At 38.9% G+C, this 19,205-nt stretch overlaps 1 protein-coding gene across 1 annotated transcript in view; it reads right to left on the reverse strand.

The window, feature by feature from the left end:
- Window positions 1-13,653, reverse strand: part of LOC103507547 — an 18,972-nt gene extending 5,319 nt beyond the window's left edge. Inside the window, exon 1 of the mRNA XM_026822367.1 lies at window positions 13,561-13,653. Within this exon, the coding sequence (XP_026678168.1) occupies window positions 13,561-13,653 (93 nt within the window). The remainder of the gene's footprint in view (window positions 1-13,560) is intronic.
- Between the last annotated feature and the right edge of the window lie 5,552 nt (window positions 13,654-19,205).

Here is a 19,205-nt window from a genome sequence, read left to right on the forward strand (position 1 = left end):
TAGCACTACTACAGTCACCAATCACAATGCGACGCCCCCTCGTCTTATATCCTCCAACTTACTTTCACATAGGCGGCGAATCGGCATCACACTGACCCAGGTAAGTGGGACTATAAATAAGAATAAGAGCAGCAATACTCTGAAATCAGCCTTGTAGCTGGAGCTACAAATGCGGTTCATCTGGACTTAAACGAAGCACACTCCTGGAATGATGGTGACTGTCGGACTCAGGACGGGCTAAGTAATACGTGGCTACAGACCTCCAACCTCCCTCGGTGCAGCTACCGCTGACAACACGTCTGCTTATCAATATACTTACCAATGCGCGGCCAATCACCACTAATATCGTAGCACAGAACATGGTCTCCGGACTAAACGTTGTACTTGAGGGACCTAAACGTGTACTTGAGACTAGGTCTGTCGGACCTCATTTATTACGTTCCTTTCCGAAGTGTCAAAATTTCATCAAATTTCGGACAAGCCGTGGAAAGAGAACAATAAAGTTGTATCCACACATAGTCGATTGACGTCGATCGATGACGATTGACGATCGATGGTCGATTGACGTCGACTGAAAGCGTACACTGCCTCGACAACATAGATTCACCTCGTCAGTCGACCGTCAATCGACGAGGTCGTTTAAGTGTGGAGACAGCTTGAGAATTAAAGAGGTCTTATCAGCGTAACAAACCGACGTAAATTTTTACAGGTTTCGATTTATTTTTTTACTTTTTTTTTTATGTTACCGGTTTTGGGATCTTGCATCTCCATTTAAATTCCGTGCAAATTTCTAATAATTATGACCGGACCTCACCTGAAAACAGGTAGAAGGAGAGATTTTCTGGTCCATGTAGGTACGATACATATAAAACTGACTGTGAAGTAAAATTATATACCTATTTACAGATAAAAAAACTATTTTTGTATTACTTTCATTTCTTTCTCAAATAGTTTTTTGTCTGCTCGGACTTTTTCCATTCACTATGCATGAGTAAAGTTCTGGTTCCAAATCTAGGTGTCCAGGAGTCTGATGGTATCTACGTTATTATCTAATGTCCCATCTACCATTGCAATACTGATATTATTATCATCATCAGTGGAAAACACATCATCATGCTATTTCCCCATTTTCCTCTCGTCCGTCTCCTTCTTCCTCTTTCTCCTTCTTCTCTTCTTTATCCTGCTTTCACATCGTGTCCTTTATCTTCTTCTCCTTTTAGTCCGTCCTTCCTTTATTAAATTACAATAGTATTTAATAATAAAAGATATAGTGGACGGGCTATTGTATTCGCTTCGGTGTCGTCTGTCTGTCCCCATAGAAGGACTTATCCAAACCTGGTCGACCTATATATCACCTTATCCTTTCCATTCCCATTCTTCTTCCTCCTCCTTCCCCTTTTTTTTTCATCCGTCTCCTTCTTCCTCTTTCTCCTTCTTCTCTTCTTTATCCTGCTTTCACATCGTGTCCTTTATCTTCTTCTTCTTTTAGTCCGTCCTTCCTTTATTAAATTACAATAGTTAGGTAATAATAAAAGGTTTAGGGACGGACAATTGTATTCGCTTCGGTGTCGTCTGTCTGTCTGTCCCCATAGCCATAGAAGGACTTATCCAAACCTGGTCGACCTATATGTATACATATCAAATTAAAGGTCTTTTTAACAGAAACACGAAAGTGGTGGTGTTCAGAAAACCATAAAGCCAAAAAACTGGTTTTTGGGGGATTTTTTTTTTCACATTTTCTTACACAAATGAGCTCTGATCTTGAAATTTGTCGCGACAACCTATGAACTGAAAACAAGAAAATTTTAGATAACAACTCAGTTGTTAGATTAAGACCGGTTTTAGCGTCACCTATGTTAAGCTACGCCGAGCAAGGCCAATAAATGGATGAATGACTTAAACATTATATTGGTAATTATTAGGAAACATTAAAAGGAATAAAGGGAGCACGGTCTCTAGTCTTGATTTTAAATCATTACATGAAATTAAAATCGAAAATCAAATCAATAATAATAATAAACTGATTTTCTTTAACCCCGATCGAATAAACTACAGGCTAAAAAATTCCCGGAGGGACGGGCCCAGCTTGTTTTTTTTCCTCCTCCTCCTCTTCTACTATCTGAGATGTCCTGACATTATCGGTTGTCCCAGATCTTCTTTTTCCATTTTGCTTCCCATTTCCATTCCATCTCCTATGTTATTACCATCTCTCACGTTTCTCTTTTCTATTCTCCATACTAACTTTATCTATTTTGTTTTATACTTCATCACACCTGGGTAGGTGTGCATCCCAGGTTCCTGTCCTTTCTTAATGGAATGCTCAAGGCTTGGTTAAGAAACCAAGGGACTGCTCTAAATTAAGTGACGTGAAATTGCACAAACGAACATCGTTCTTGTCAGCCTAGTTAAAATCTTTGAGAGTATTAGAGCGCCTGACTTGTAAGGTGTTGGATAGAAGGGAATCGAGGGGCAGAATAAACGAGGGTAACGCCAATCCCAAATAAAATTTGGCAACAGGTGCAGTAAAAGAAGAAGAAGAAGAAGAAGAAGAAGTTCCAATACTCCAAATAAAAGCTAAGGTAATACCGAAAGCCACTGTGCATCAGAGCAAATGTAAATGCAAATACACATAAATAAAAATCAAAGGGAAATATTTGAAATGGGAAAATGCATTAGCAATACTTCAAATAAAAGCTAAGGTAATACACAAAGCCACTGTGCATCAGAGCAAATGTAAATGCAAATACACATAAATAAAAATCAAAGGGAAATAGTTTTTGCCGCGGCGCGGGCCAAAACATATAAGGTCAGTCTAAAATATAGTCGACGCCGTCGATGGACGTCCACTGAAACCGTACACTGCCTCGACAACATAGATTCACCTCGTCGATCGACGGGGTTGACTATATGTGTGGACATAGCTTATCGGTAGGTATATATGAGTCCCTTTTGAGAAGATATTGTTTGGTTTTATTTGGATTGTATGAAGTTGTACTGTTTGTATGGTTCGGGCCGTTTGGGAGAAGAAATTGATTACCTATATTTTGTATTTTGTAACTCAATCGGGGCTGAGGCCGCAAGGTGAACATGTTTGGACGTTTTTTTTACTGGAAAATAGTACCAGCTCCCATGGCATAGTGTCTTAGCTTAAGCTGCCTAGGGCCGCACAGAAAAACTTAACGGACCGCGGGTTGGGAATGCCTGACGCTAAACCATTAGAATTACATTATTATACCATCAGATTAAGAAGTATAGTAGGTATAGCTGTGTTTCTACCGATAAATATACCACATACAGCCTTGGTCATACAATTTCTACACTCTTTCCATTAAAGAAAAACTGTACCGTTATTTTTTTCTATGCGTGATTGCGATGTAGGGTAAGTGTACCATTTATTCGCCCATCTAAAAAACGTACCATTTATTGGCCCACCTGTACCATACGCCACATAAGTCTGAACTGTCATGGGGTTATGGTTGGATTACACAAGATCAGTTGGCAGTCCACAGCCTGTCTAGCTACTGGCGGAGTATTAAAACCACTGACGTCTAAGAACATTCCCGTCCAGTTGAATAAAATACACTTCTGTGGAGCTACAGATTTAATAATCTAATAGATTCTGCCGAACGAACTGGACTGGAATGCTACTGAATGCCAGTAGAGTTAGTGGACTGTCTACTGACCTTGTCTCGTCTCGTTTTCCATATGCATATTTCAGGCCTATCGGCTGGCCGTCCAACCCTAGCGATTAGTAGCCTAGCAATGGAAAGATGATAAGGCCAATAGTACCTTTGAAAAAGATTAAGAAGTAGTATAGCTGTGTTTCTACCGATAAATATACTACATACAGCCTTGGTCATACAATTTCTACACTCTTTCCATTAAAGAAAAACTGTACCGTTATTTTTTTCTATGCGTGATTGCGATGTATAATTTTCGTGAGTTTTGTGTTCAGAGTTTTTTTTTCTATTTCCAAATATTGAAACTTCACGCTTACTGACTCCATGCTACACGGGATAAGATCTTTGTTTGTAATTGAGTTTTCCTGACAATGTTTGACTGAGGAGTTCTCAAATGTGGGCCCAGTCACGGGTCAATTACACAAGATCAGTTGGCAGTCCAGCTTGCACTGGCGACACTGGCGTCTAAGAACATTCCCGTCCAGTTGAATAAAATACACTTCTGTAGAGCTACAGATTTAATAATCTAATAGATTCTGCCGAACGAACTGGACTGGAATGCTACTGAATGCCAGTAGAGTTAGTGGACTGTCTACTGACCTTGTCTCGTCTCGTTTTCCATATACATATTTCAGGCCTATCGGCTGGCCGTCCAACCCTAGCGATTAGTAGCCTAGCAATGGAAAGATGATAAGGCCAATAGTACCTTTGAAAAAAATGTAAAGAAGGTAAGGTTGGAAACCACTCGATTGATTACTGATATGATGGATTCATGATTATCAATTCCAGTGCCAATCGATTCCAACTGATTTGTTATGCAATCAGGGAATTAGGTTTGGGTGAAGGAACCTGGAACTGCATGGTCATATATTCTGACCGAAATGATCACACGTTAAATTTTCAAATAAGTGGTACAAAAAACTGACGGAATAAGAAATAACAAACAGCGTGTTACTTTTTCCGCTGCAAGGTGCAAAACACAGGGTACACCAGTTATGCTGGGGTTTACCAACTCCGGATTGAGATGAAACGAGGATTTTCCTATACTGAATAGCCAGGTCAACTTCGAACTGAACTCAGTTAATAGACCTCTGGGAGAACCCAATACAAGCTGCCACCTTTCTTGATCTCATTCCAACCATGGAACCTCTGGGGATGTTGACTGATCTGCTGTCACAGCTACAACAACAATCTACGGTGGTAAAACTCGACCTTAGTAGGTAAAAGACAAATTTCATGGTCAATAATACTAAGGGTGCCGAGACAAATCAAACAAAATGTTAGATATGTTTTTTAAGAAGGGTCGAGAGGTCGAGACACTATACAATTTTATCCTACATAATCATAACCAACAGCCTTCATCGCACTGTTTGACGATTTCCTTGATTCAAATCAGTAGATCTACTCAAATCTATCGCTAGATTAGATCAACTAAATCCAACACCCACTTTATTCGGTTTCTCCTCTGAGCAACGACCTTCTCAGCAGTCATAAATTGTACTCTATGACGTCACAAGGTCATTCATTCACTTTCTTTCGGTCGTTAATTACGAGTGACAGTGTTCGCATCAAGATACAAGATCAATAAACAATGCTAATAGAAATGAGACGCGAACAATGACTGCTCAAATCATGACTGCCTCGCATCTTAATAAGTAGACAGAATGCTTATGTATATGCATTTGTTTATGTGCTAGAGCTAGACACTCTTGTCAGTCTAGAATTTTAGATCATTATCGCCTATGAACTATTTGTACGAGAATGCTTATGTATGTATATGCATTTGTTTATGTGCTAGAGCTAGACACTCTTGTCAGTCTAGAATTTTAGATCATTATCGCCTATGAACAGCACTCTATTTGTACCTTTGAAAATTTTAAATGCAGCACCGTTCTCGGAACGGCTGGCTTTCTCCTATCCTGTCTTCCTTCTCTCTTTGATTTCGGGGCGATAAGACCTTGGCAGTTACAGTTCCCTCTATCAAACCTCTTTAAAAAAATAGAATTCTAGATCATTATCGCCTATGAACAGCACTTTTTTAAAATGTAAATGCTAACGCCTGTGAGGGAAGGAGGGGGGTAAGCTTCGAGAAATATGAGATTAAAAAAAAAAACCGAGTAACTTTAAAAAAAACATGGCATTTAAGTTACGACACCCACAGATCCCCTTTCATCCAATCATCCTGCATGCGGGTTACATACTTACATCTAAATCTTCAGCCTACGCCAATGCACCCGACCGACTAAGCACTAGAATCACTAGATCTTCCAAGATACCAATATAGTAAACACCAGCAAATCTTCCTTGGGCCTGAGCGTGGTCCGGGGGCAATGGCGGGTCAAATTCCAAGATTGTGAACTTAGAAAGTAAAATGTCCATGGGAGTCATCGCGTTGGTCAATCTTACGTAAACAGTGATCCCAACACCCCTCTGGCTTCCTGAGGTGAATCTTGAACATGTTCTCCGGATATCAATATTCTCCAATCACTAATCAGAAGTCAAATCATATCAGTGGTGAATACTGAATATAACATGTTCTCCGGATCTCAATATTTGAATATTCTTTTATCAAAAGGTGAATCTTGAACATGTTCTCCGGATCTCAATATTCTCCATTCACTAATCAGAAGTCAAATCATATCAGTGGAATACTGAATATAACATGTTCTCCGGATCTCAATATTTGAATATTCTTTTATCAATGATTTATGTAATTTCTGAGGATTGGTTTTACAGGAGGTCAAATTTTGGTTCACTCTTGCTGTCACTTCTCACGTGTAGGGAAGAAGAGTTAATGAGTCCGGATCCCAATATTCTTCATTCAGGACTAACCACTAGAATCACTAGATACCAATATACGTATAGTGAACACCAGCAAATCTTCCTTGGACCTGAGCGTGGTCCGGGGGCATTGGCGGGTCAAATTCCGAGATTATGATCTTAGAAAGTAAAATGTCCATGGAAGTCATCGCGTTGGTCAATCTTACGTAAACAAAACAGTGATCCCAACACCCCTCTGGCTTCCTGAGGTGAATCTTGAACATGTTCTCCGGATCTCAATATTCTCCATTCACTAATCAGAAGTCAAATCATATCAGTGGTGAATACTGAATATAACATGTTCTCCGGATCTCAATATTTGAATATTCTTTTATCAATGATTTATGTAATTTCTGAGGATTGGTTTTACAGGTCAAATTTTGGTTCACTCTTGCTGTCACTTCTCACGTGTAGGGAAGAAGAGTTAATGAGTCCGGATCCCAATATTCTTCATTCAGTAATCTTTCATAAGTCACCTCATATCAGAGCTTTTGAAGAATTCGATAATTTATGTAATTTCTGATTGGTTTTACAGGTCAAATTTTGGTTCAGTGTTCCTATCACTTCTCACGTGTAGGGAAGAAGTTCTGAGTAGTAGACCTAGTAGTTATTGAGTTATGACGAAAATAATTATTTATTTGGGTAGATAAAAATTCACCTGTTTGAAAAAATAGAAGTTGTTTAGGATGATGTTCTCACGTAAATAAACATATGAAACATCTATTTGGTGCTTCACGAATAATTGCTGTTGCCTGGCTAATAAAAACATAGAGTACATTTTTTAATTAATTATTTTTGAGAAAATTCTGATTTTGATGATGTAACAGATTTTAAGAACAAGGCACGTAGAACCCAAATTAGGTAAACTTTAGATTAGTGTTGTCTACTTTGCATTTTTTGTGTGTCTGCACGTATGAGTGGTGAACTTTGCCCGACGTCTATGAATTAAAATTCAATTTGGACAGGAGTTTATGAATTAAACTTCATTGTAAGCAGATCCACTGGCTTGATTCCGGGATTACGTTATCTGTTATCATGCGTAACACAGGGATGTATCCTTGTACTAAAATGCGATCTTCACAAAATACGAGTATTTTCTACCTTCCTTTTCTTTAAGGTGCTGCACTCACTGCTGGGACTCGAATCTTAAGATGTATTTACAGGTTTACACTATGTCAATATTGACGCATTGACGGAGTTGACTGACAAATGTAGACATCAATGTATTCAATGTCAATCGACGCGATGCGACGATCGATTGAGGCTTGTGGACGTATTTCAAGCGATGTCAATCGGTCCTGACGTAAACGCACCGCACCTTTAGCGTTTCGAAAGACAATCTACTTACAGGACGAGTATTTTCTACCTGCCTTTTCTTTAAGGTGCTGCACTCACTGCTGGGACTCGAATCTTACGATGCATTTACAGGTTTACACTATGTCAATATTGACGCATTGACGGAGTTGACTGACAAATGTAGACATCAATGTCAATCGACGCTACGCGACGATCGATTGAGACTTGTGGACGTATTTCAAGCGATGTCAATCGGTCCTGACGTAAACGCACCGCACCTTTAGCGTTTCGAAAGGAAGATAAGGTTGGAAACCACTCGATTGATTACTGATATGATGGATTCATGATTATCAATTCCAGTGCCAATCGATTCCAACTGATTTGTTATGCAATCAGGGAATTAGGTTTGGGTGAAGGAACCTGGAACTGCATGGTCATATATTCTGACCGAAATGATCACACGTTAAATTTTCAAATAAGTGGTACAAAAAACTGACGGAATAAGAAATAACAAACAGCGTGTTACTTTTTATTTCAAATAGGTGGTACAAAAAACTGACGGAATAAGAAATAACAAACAGTGTGTTATATACTTTTTCCGCTGCAAGTTGCAAAGCACACAGGGTACACCAGTTATGAGATGGAACGAGTTTACCTGGGGTTTACCAACTCCGGATTGAGATGAAACGAGGATTTTCCTATACTGAATAGCCAGGTCAACTTCGAACTGAACTCAGTTAATATTTTCAAATAAGTGGTACAAAAAACTGACGGAATAAGAAATAACAAACAGCGTGTTACTTTTTCCGCTGCAAGTTGCAAAGCACAGGGTACGCCACACGCCAGTTGTGCTGGGGTTTACCAACTCGGGATTGAGATGAAACGAGGATTTTCCTATACTGAATAGCCAGGTCAACTTCGAACTGAACTCAGTTGATAGACCTCTGGGAGAACCCAATACAAGCTGCCACCTTTCTTGATCTCATTCCAACCCTGGAACCTGTTGGAGATGTTGACTGATCTGCTGTCACTGCTACAACAACAATCGACGGTGGTAAAACTCGACCTTAGTAGGTAAAAGACAAATTTCGATCAATAATACTAAGGGTGCCGAGACAAATCAAACAAAATGTTAGATATGATTTTTAAGAAGGGTCGAGACACTATACAATTTTATCCAACACAATCATAACCAACAGCCTTCATCGCACTTTGACGATAGGAGATGTTGACTGATCTGCTGTCACTGCTACAACATTAACAACAATCTATGGTGGTAAAACTCGACCTTAGTATTAGGTAAAAGACAAATTTCGATCAACAATACTAAGGGTGCCGAGACAAAGCAAACAAAATGTTAGATATGATTTTTAAGAAGGGTCGAGACACTATACAATTTTATCCTACATAATCATAACCAACAGCCTTCATCGCACTATTTGACGATTTCCTTGATTCAAATCAGTAGATCTACTCAAATCTATCGCTAGACTAGATCAACTAAACCGCGTCAATCCAACACCCATTTATTCGTTTTCTCCTCTGAGCAACGACCTTCTCAGCAGTCATAAATTGTACTCTATGACGTCACAAGGTCATTCATTCACTTTCTTTCGGTCGTTCAGATTTCACCAACCTTCTTTCAAGCCTCAAATCCCAAAAATCAGTTGAATTGTACATATCACTTTAGAGGGGTTCAGCTCTGCTTTCAAAGAACATACACAAGTCCTCACGATGATTGACTACCGTTCAGGACGAGCCAATCGAACATGGCTAGAGACCATCATCCCGGTGTATGGCAGATAAAGAAGATATCCCTTCTTTATTCTACCATAACCATTCGGTTACAGCTGAAGCCGCTACAACAACAAGGGAATCATGTTACAGCAGAAAACATAATATGTACAAGAAGAGGGCAAGCTCGTTGACTTCGTTTAAAAACATACACAAGTCCCCACGATGATTGACTACCGTTCAGGACGAGCCAATCGAACATGGCCAGAGACCATCATCCCGGTGTATGGCAGATAAAGAAGATATCCCTTCTTTATTCTACCATAACCATTCGGCTACAGCTGAAGCCGCTACAACAACAAGGGAATCATGTTACAGCAGAAAACATAATATGTACAAGAAGAGGGCAAGCTCGTTGACTTCGACTTATATCCTTGAATCCCTAGGGGGGACGTAGGGCCGCAACAAAGGAACGAAAACGGACGCGATTTTGTGCCAGACCTTTAACCTCTCCCGAGGACTTTCCAGCTGCCGTAATCTCCTCTATTGTCCGTCTCCATGTTGTTTTCGGCCTGCCTGTCCCACGTCTCCCCTGTGGATTCCAATCTAACGCCTCCTTGCTGATTGTGTCCTTTCTCCTCAAGGTGTGACCTATCCATCCATACTTCCGGTCTCTGATTACATCTTCTATTTTTTCTTCGTTACACCTTCTCCATAGTTCTATATTGGTTATTTTTTCCAGCCATCTGATGTTTAAAATTCTCCTCAGGCATGAGTTTATGAAGGTTTGCAAGGTCCCAGTCAGAGCTTTGGTCACTTTCCATGTTTGACAGCCATAGAGTAATACAGATTTGACATTAGTTTCGAAGATTCTAAGCTTGGTTTTCCTTCGTAGATGTGATGATTTCCAGATGGGATTTAATTAGATGAAGGCTCTTCTTGCTCTAAGTATCCTTATCTTTATGTCTTCATCTGCACCTCCACTTGTTGTTATAATGCTGCCCAAGTACTGGAAGGACTTAAAAGATTCTAACCTTGGTTTTCCTTCGTAGATATGATGATTTCCAGATGGGATTTAATTAGATGAAGGCTCTTCTTGCTTTAAGTATCCTTATCTTTATGTCTTCATCTGCACCTCCACTTGTTGTTATAATGCTGCCCAAGTACTGGAAGGACTTAACTTTTTCTATTACTTCGCCATTCAGAAAATGTCATTTCTTTTGCAGTTTATTTCCATACGTTTTGTCTTCTTAGAGGGCAAGCTCTTAGTCAATAATATTTACGTTCTAGCAGAATCATTAATAGAACTCCATAAAGTGTGAAGTGACGCCCAAAATATCCATTTTTCCATCACATGTCATTTCTTTTGCAGTTTATTTTTATTTCCATACGTTTTGTCTTCTTAGAGGGCAAGCTCGTAGTCAATAATATTTACGTTCTAGCAGAATCATTAATAGAACTCCATAAAGTGTGAAGTGACGCCCAAAATATCCATTTTTCCATCACTAATGTCATTTCTTTTGCAGTTTATTTCCATCCGTTTTGTCTTCTTAGAGGGCAAGCTCGTAGTCAATAATATTTACGTTCTAGCAGAATTTAATAGAACTCCATAAAGTGTGAAGTGACGCCCAAAATATCCATTTTTCCATCACGATAGTTTTTTCGCATGATCTTGAGGCGTGAAAGGAAAACCATGTTTTTATAATTTTTCTTTTTTACTGAAAAATAATTGAAAAACATACAACTCGTTTCAGAAGGCACTCTCAGCAAAAGTAAACAAACGCATCTGTGCCCAAACTGCCCATGTGACTTTAATTTTCTATTTTCTAATGAGTCTAGGAAATTTGTCAACAAATAAATGACGTAAATGAACGGTAAGTGAAGTCGACTTTATTATTATCAATTTATTTTATCAATAGTTCTTTTGAAGTTTTGAATAGAGGGAACTCTAACGTCTCTAACTGCTATGGTCTCATCATCCCGAAATCGAAGAGAGAAGGACAGGATAGGAGAAAGCCAGCCGTTCCAAGAACGAACCTTATCTGCTGAGGATAAAGTTTGCCCCGGGCGGGAATCGAACCCGCGCTACCCTCCAATGGCGGCAGTACCAGAGTAAAAAGAAGAATTATTATAGAAATAATTACGTACATTTATTGAAGGAGGCTCTTAGTAATGCTGTGATATCCACAAAATCCACTACATTAATTAGTTTACCTTAATTTATTTAGTCCGTTTGCTCTGATTATTTTATTTTCTTTTTATTTCAGTTGAGAAAGATCCCTCCCAAACAAAGAAGAAAGCGTCCTATTTAGAAATAGTCGGATTCCAAAATAATGACCCAGCTGGATTATGGAACAGTTTGCAGATGCAAAACCAATAAGATGTAGAGCAAGTATGATGACAGCAAACGTTAAAACAATTTACCTAAAGAAGGCGGAGAAGATATTTGCACCAAATCATTCATTTATGTTCTTGAAACAATCTAAAATTTGAACAATATGTTTTGTCACGAATTTCTTTGTTTCGCAAGGGGCGTTTAAAAACTCTCGAGAAGATATTTGCACCAAATCTTTCATTTATGTTCTTGAAACAATCTAAAATTTGAACAATATGTTTTGTCACGAATTTCTTTGTTTCGCAAGGGGCGTTTAAAAACTCTTAAATGTGTCTTGCAGATAATATTTACAAATCGGGTGACATTAAATGCAGACTTTGTCACATTTGTGGATATTTATTTTTATATAGTACATTTATTGTGGGTATTTATTTTCATGTTTTTTTAATAACACCTTTAAAAAATGTGTCAAGGGGAAAGAAATTGTATGATTACATACAATATAGGTATGTAGGTGAGGGGGTTAGTGTACAAGATGTATTAGACTAAATGAAGATCAGCTAAAAACGAAGAGATGAGCAGACGAGAGATCAAAGTGGAATAAAAAATGTGCCCAATGTTAACCGTTTTGATTCATTTGCTTTTGAGCACCTCTTAGCAATAAGCATTGTGAAAAATTTCAGGGGGGAAAAAATCCAAGGATCTTGTTCTAAGCTGAACAAAGCTTTACTCACTCGGTATTTCGAATATTTTAATTTTAGGGATTTTGTAGATGTATCCAAGGATCTTGTTCTAAGCTGAACAAAGCTTTACTCACTCGGTATTTCGAATATTTTAATTTTAGGGATTTTGTAGATGTAAAAAGGGTCTTACCGATTAATCTTGGGATTTCCTTATCGAACCTACGGGCGAAATTCACCAGTAAATCAGACTTCTACGGTAATATCGTTGAGATTTCAACCTCTCTAGTAGTGGCCTTAGTTCCCTTCAGAATTGCTCCTTAAATTTTGAAATTTGTGCAGCTGTCTATTTTTAAGGAACAACAATTTACCTTACCTTCACTCGAAGAAATCTTTTATTTATAACATGCAAATAACTACTACGAGATTTTAGCCGATCTAGTTCAATTCGTTGTGACTACTTTTCTCCCTTGTGCTTCTTCATCTTCAAGAGAAAGCATTTTATCCTAATGGGATAATGTTCATTCTCGGAACGGCTGGCTTTCTTCTTTCCTGTCCTCTTTTTCTCTTCGATTTGGGATAATGTTCATTCTCGGAACGGCTGGCTTTCTTCTTTCCTGTCCTCTTTTTCTCTTCGATTTCGGGACGACAAGACCTTAGCCAACTTTAATGTAATAATCTACTTAATTAATTAATTTTAATCAAAATACAGGGTGTTTCACTGTTTCATGTATGTACTCGTATTTTCTCGGAGCTTCGTTCTATTATTATTTTTTAGGCAGGCAGAGATTTCCGCAATGTTGACACAGTTGTGGGACGGTATATAATGGCATGAGGTATAAAATAAAATATTAGGTACAAAACTCATGAAATTTGTTGATTCTTTTCTACTTTGAGACTTCGCCAGAAGTGGGTTGTGGGTGAACATAGGTTCGTGGAGTAGAGCTAGTCTGAGTTCCACCATGGGTGGGAACTTCGCCAGGATTTGGTTGTGGGTGAACATAGCCTCGTGGACCTTGCGGAGCAGAGCTAGTCTGAGACAAGCCATGGATGTGAACTTGGCCAGGATTGGATAGAACGTGGCTAACGTTGGGATTGGGTAAATCATTTAGAATATCCTCTGCTGGAGGTGTCTTTGTTTAATGAATATTGAAACGGGGCGGGGTCAAGTGGATTGGAACACATCACAGTCATCACATGCCTTCAGGCACACTCTATTTGTCAAGGGTCTAGGTTTTCCTTGCCCTTGGGATCAATTTAATTTGAAGAAACCATTTACTGATGAAAATTTGTAATGAAATATTAGTTGAAGAATAATACTACCACCTTTTTCAGCCGCAGGTGTCTTTGTTTAATAACTAATTCAATATTACCTTTTTCTGCCGCAGGTCGTTGTATTACCGCCATGTTCCGCAAGTTCCATCCGGAACATTTCGTGTGCGCCTTCTGTTTGCGGCAACTCAACAAGGGCACCTTCAAGGAGCAAAACGACAAGCCGTACTGCCACGGATGCTTTGAAAAACTCTTTGGCTAAACCCATCCTCTGGGTTGAACCATTCTATGGCTGCTATAGAGACTATTGTATAAACCCAGACTATGGGTTGAATGTATAACACTGTTAAACCGAAAACCTCAAAGTGGGTTGGTCTCGGCTGCTATAGAGACTATTTGTATAAACCCAGACTATGGGTTGAATGTATAACACTGTTAAACCGAAAACCTCAAAGTGGGTTGGTCTAATCTATGGCTGATATAGAAAGTATTTGGATAAACCCAGACTGTGGGTCGAACCTCTGCTGTACGCAATGTTAATAATACGGAAATCTAAATTGGGGTTGATCCACTCTACTCAAGCCAACTTCGTTTAAAGAAGCCTTTCTGTTACGAGCGCTTTGAAAAACTCTTTGGCTAAACCCAGCCTCCGGGTTGAATTTTATGGCTGCTTTAGAAACAATAGAAACTCTTGGGATTAACTGAAAAACCTCAAACGTTGAACGTTTAGAGAAATCCTTCTGTTACGGATTCTTCGAAAAAACTGTTTTGCTAACCCAGACTATGGGTTGAATCTATGACACTTGTTAAACCGAGTGTTGGTTAACCCGAAACCCCCAAAGTGGGTTGAACCAGTTATAGGCAGCTTTGATCAAAGAACTGTTACGGATGTTATGAAAAACTCACTGTTTTGCTAACCCAGACTATGGGTTGAATCTATGACACTTGTTAAACCGAGAAACTGTTGGTTAACCCGAAACCCCCAAAGTGGGTTGAACCAGTTATAGGCAGCTTTGATCAAAGAACTGTTACGGATGTTATGAAAAACTCTTTGGCTAAACCCAGCTTGTGGGTTCAACAATTTCTACCTATGATCCAAGGCTTTCTGCCTCTTTAACTCTTTACTCAAAAAAGCTAATATACGAGTTATACGATATACGAGTTTACCTTTGGGTTTAGCCTTCTATGGCTGCTCTCTTAACCCGTTTGGCTAAACGCTAAACCCTAGGAACTGGAACACAGTTTGGGACACATTGCCAAGGAACTTCGACTGAACCCCGAAGTAAATGGGTTGAGCCCATCCCTCTGTAATTTGAACGAATATTGGTGCTATGAAATGAAGTCATTAGATAATAATTAGTGCCATGACTACAATTTTTCTTTAAAGGACATATTATGTAGTTTGTATTAATTTTGAATAATTATGTGCCAAAACATGCCATTATGGATACAGTTGGAAAATCATCAATTTTAGACTTACTGCCCAATATGGTAACCTCATGCTTGCTCTGGATCAGTTTAATCACGTCAATGTTCATCCGTCGGTTGCCAGCGCTCGGTGACGACATGCTGAGAGTGTAGGAAGTAATTTTGACCGCTTTCGATGTCCCTCGTAAAATTTCCTATTTCCAATATGGTAACCTCATGCTTGCTCTGGATCAGTTTAATCACGTCAATGTTCATCCGTCGGTTGCCAGCGCTTGGTGATGACATGCTGAGAGTGTAGGAAGTAATTTTGACCGCTTTCGATGTCCCTCGTAAAATTTCCTATTTTCTAAGAATTGTGTTTCCTACAACAGTGGAAAGAATTATGGTCGTGTTTTAAAAATGTATAAAACTGTATTCGAACAATATTGACTGAAATTGTCTTGGCTGAAATTGGGCGAAAGGAGACTGTGAGGCGGCTTTCACAGTGAGGTAACACGTCGCAAGTAGCAAGTCGCAAGATGCTACGTAGCATGCATCTTCAAAGACCAGACCATTATTTCGAACAATATTGACTGAAATTGTCTTGGCTGAAATTGGGCGAAAGGAGACTGTAAGGCGGCTTTCACAGCGAGGTAACACGTCGCAAGTAGCAAGTCGCAAGATGCTACGTAGCATGCATCTTCAAAGACCAGACCATTATTCCAAATGAAACCTTCCTCACTGAGGAAGGTTTCATTGAAAATCTAAACCGATCCTGAGATATGATCAATTTTTGGTTTCACTGTAAATCTAAACCGATCCTGAGAACCTGAGATATGATCAATTTTTGATCGCTAAAATCTCCACCATAAGAAATACACAGAGTGCAGAGACTGCGGGAGAGAAATGTTCCGCTCTCGACCAACATTTTGAGTTTCGTTTATGTTTTTAGTTTGATAACTATGTAGTTGATAGGGAGCGCGCAGCCCGACCGAATTTTTATCTTTTTCTACAAGTTTGGCCATGCCTCGGGATGAACTAGCGGGATTCCGGAGCGAAGCGACGGAATTCAGCTAGTAACAATAATAATGGTGATAGGGATAGGCCACTTTGGATATGCAATATGGTATGATGTAGCACAAACTGCTTCTTGGTTTTGCCCATGTGACCGCCGTGAAACTTATGCAATATGGCAGCATGTTGCTTGTTGCGTTTCTTTCAGTTTCACGGCAGTATCGAGTATAATGGGGATTTTTCTTTCTCTCGTTTTCCAAGTTTAGAGACTGCTGAAGCTACATTGTGCTTGGTTGGTATCTAGAAATAGATAGGTGACTGTCTTGGACAGACGTGCTGCTACAAAAAGAAGGCTGTCATACAAGAGAAAAAACAGAGATTGCTTCTGTGGGAAGATGGCAAAACACGATAACCAACATTTTTTTCAAAATGGAGTTAGTAATTGATTCTTAGTAACCTTTTTGCGCTCTATCGATTGGTATAATCAGAATTGTCCTACGACTTACCGTTCCTGAGATATTAATGGAGTCAAAACAGGATAACTGCAGGTTCTGTGAGTTTCAACGGTGCCAAAAACGGTTATTGGATTTTAACCACCATGAAATCTTCTGTTTTTACTCTTTTCTTATTTTAAGAAGACGGCAAACCATGATATTGGATATTATCTTGTTTTGCCATCTGACAAATTCTAAATAATTAGTATATTTCAAAGATGCCAAAAAAGATAATGGACAATAACCTGATTTGGCATCGTGCCAAAACCAAATGGAATGATGTCAAAATCGGATAATGTACATTATCAGATTTTGGCATCTTGCAAAAAAGCTGGTTCTACTTACATTACAAGTTACATAAGGAAGATAAGTTCCTTGTCTAGTTTTGCCATCTTTGTCAATTACGTAGTTTAAACCTATCAAAAGAAGCGAATCAGATACTTTGTTCTTTCTCATGTGTAGGTTTTTTTCTTTTCTTTTTTTACACACAAAAATATAAGCTTCTTGTAGTTGTTACACACTGATGTATCTATCGGACGCAACCTGTACCATCCACGCAAAACGTTGCTTAACATAAATGATCCACTGGGAAATTCTTTTAACTTCTTCCGAGGTTGCTGACGGTAGAAGGCCAAAGTCGAAGTTTATAAGTAGAGTTTGGATTGTAGTGTGTGTGTCTTGTAAGCGGTAGGCAGTGGGTTCAATTCCTGCCCGGGCGGATTTTTATCCTGAACGGATGTTCGTTCTCGGAACGGACCAAAATCGAAGTTTATAAGTAGAGTTTGGATTGTAGTGTGTGTGTGTCTTGTAAGCGGTAGGCAGTGGGTTCAATTCCTGCCCGGGCGGATTTTTATCCTGAACGGATGTTCGTTCTCGGAACGGCTGGCTTTCTCCTATCTTGTCTTCCTTCTCTCATGGAATTTTATCCTCATTTTTATTTGAGAGTGTGACCACATAATAACGGAGCTCTAAGGGTTAGGTGGTAGAGAACGCCTCCGGCGTTAACCTCACCTAGTGGTTACCTTCCACTCAAGAGTCCATTATTATTATGTTTGAGGCATGGAATTTTAGTGTTGGAGGATTTGAACAACTCATAAATCATTACGAGTTCGTATTAGGTTAGAGCCGTCTGGAAAAAATCGTGTCGTGCGCAGTGGGAACACTCATTTAAGTTACACTGCCTATAGGACATTTTGTTTCGTTCGGAAAATAAATCGTGTCGTGTGTAGTGGGAACACTCATTTAAGTTAGGTACATTGCCTACAGGGAAATTTTGTGTCGTTCGGAAAAAAATCTTGTCGTGTGTAGAATAGAATAGAATATACCTTGTTTATCCTGCCCGAATGAGACTGAAAAGTCCCTTTACTCCCGCAGTCTAAACAAGGTCTAGACAAGGAACGTGTGTAGTAGGAACACTCCCATTTAAATTACATTGCCTACAAGGACATTCGGTAAAAATCGGATGAAACTCACAACATTGACAGTCAGTAATGGTTATTGGACAAAACTTGTTCCTAAAGGTTACCTTTCAAAGATTTGCTATTGGTAGTGCGTCTGCCTTGTAAGCGCTAGGCCGCGGGTTCGATTCCCGCCCGGGGCGGATTTTATCCTGATGGGATAATGTTCGTTCTCGGAACGGCTGGCTTTCTCCTATCCTGTTTTCCTTCTCTCTTCGATTTCGGGACGATAAGACCATAGAAGTTACAGTTCCCTCTGTCAAACCTCTTAAAAAAAAAAAAAAAAAAAAAAATACCTACCTTCAGTACCTACATCATAGGTTTTGTTATACGAGTAGGTATGTAGATACCTACTTAAATTGCAAGTAGTATAAATGCACAAGGATCTCTTCTGTCTTTGTCTTTCTCTTTCCTTTGATCTTTCTTTTCCTTCTTCTTCTTCTGCTTGTTGAGAATAATAAACTACCAAATAAGGAAAATCGAAGCTGAATACTTACCAAATACGATTAAGAAGAATATATATTATGCATTAGTCGAGTCTTTATTAAGATATGGGGCAACATTGTATGTACATACACCAAAATATATGATGACACCTCTCATATCAATACAAAATCACATCAAGAAATATCTGTTTAAATGTGAAGAGCAAAGAAATAGATTGTTATCACCTATACAACTATCAACATTAATGTACATAACAAAATACTACTTTGAAGATATATACAAGAAGAAATCTACAAATATTTACAACACAAGAAACACGGACTATGAAATAGAACGAGCGAACACGTTATATGGAGAAAGAATGTTATCTCACATAATTCCAAAACTGTTAAATAAATATTGTAAAGAATATGATGAGGAATATGAAGATAAAAACTCTATTAAATACAAAATCAAAGAACAGCTGATAGAAGAAAATAAAGAATAAAAGAGAAATAGCGAAGAAAATAAAATAAAGAAGAAGAATCATCCCGAAGAAGTTTGTATTAGCTTAGGGATTATCTTACATG

Source organism: Diaphorina citri, unplaced genomic scaffold (genome assembly GCF_000475195.1).
Source record: "Diaphorina citri unplaced genomic scaffold, Diaci psyllid genome assembly version 1.1 scaffold321, whole genome shotgun sequence".
Lineage (NCBI taxonomy): Eukaryota > Metazoa > Arthropoda > Insecta > Hemiptera > Psyllidae > Diaphorina > Diaphorina citri.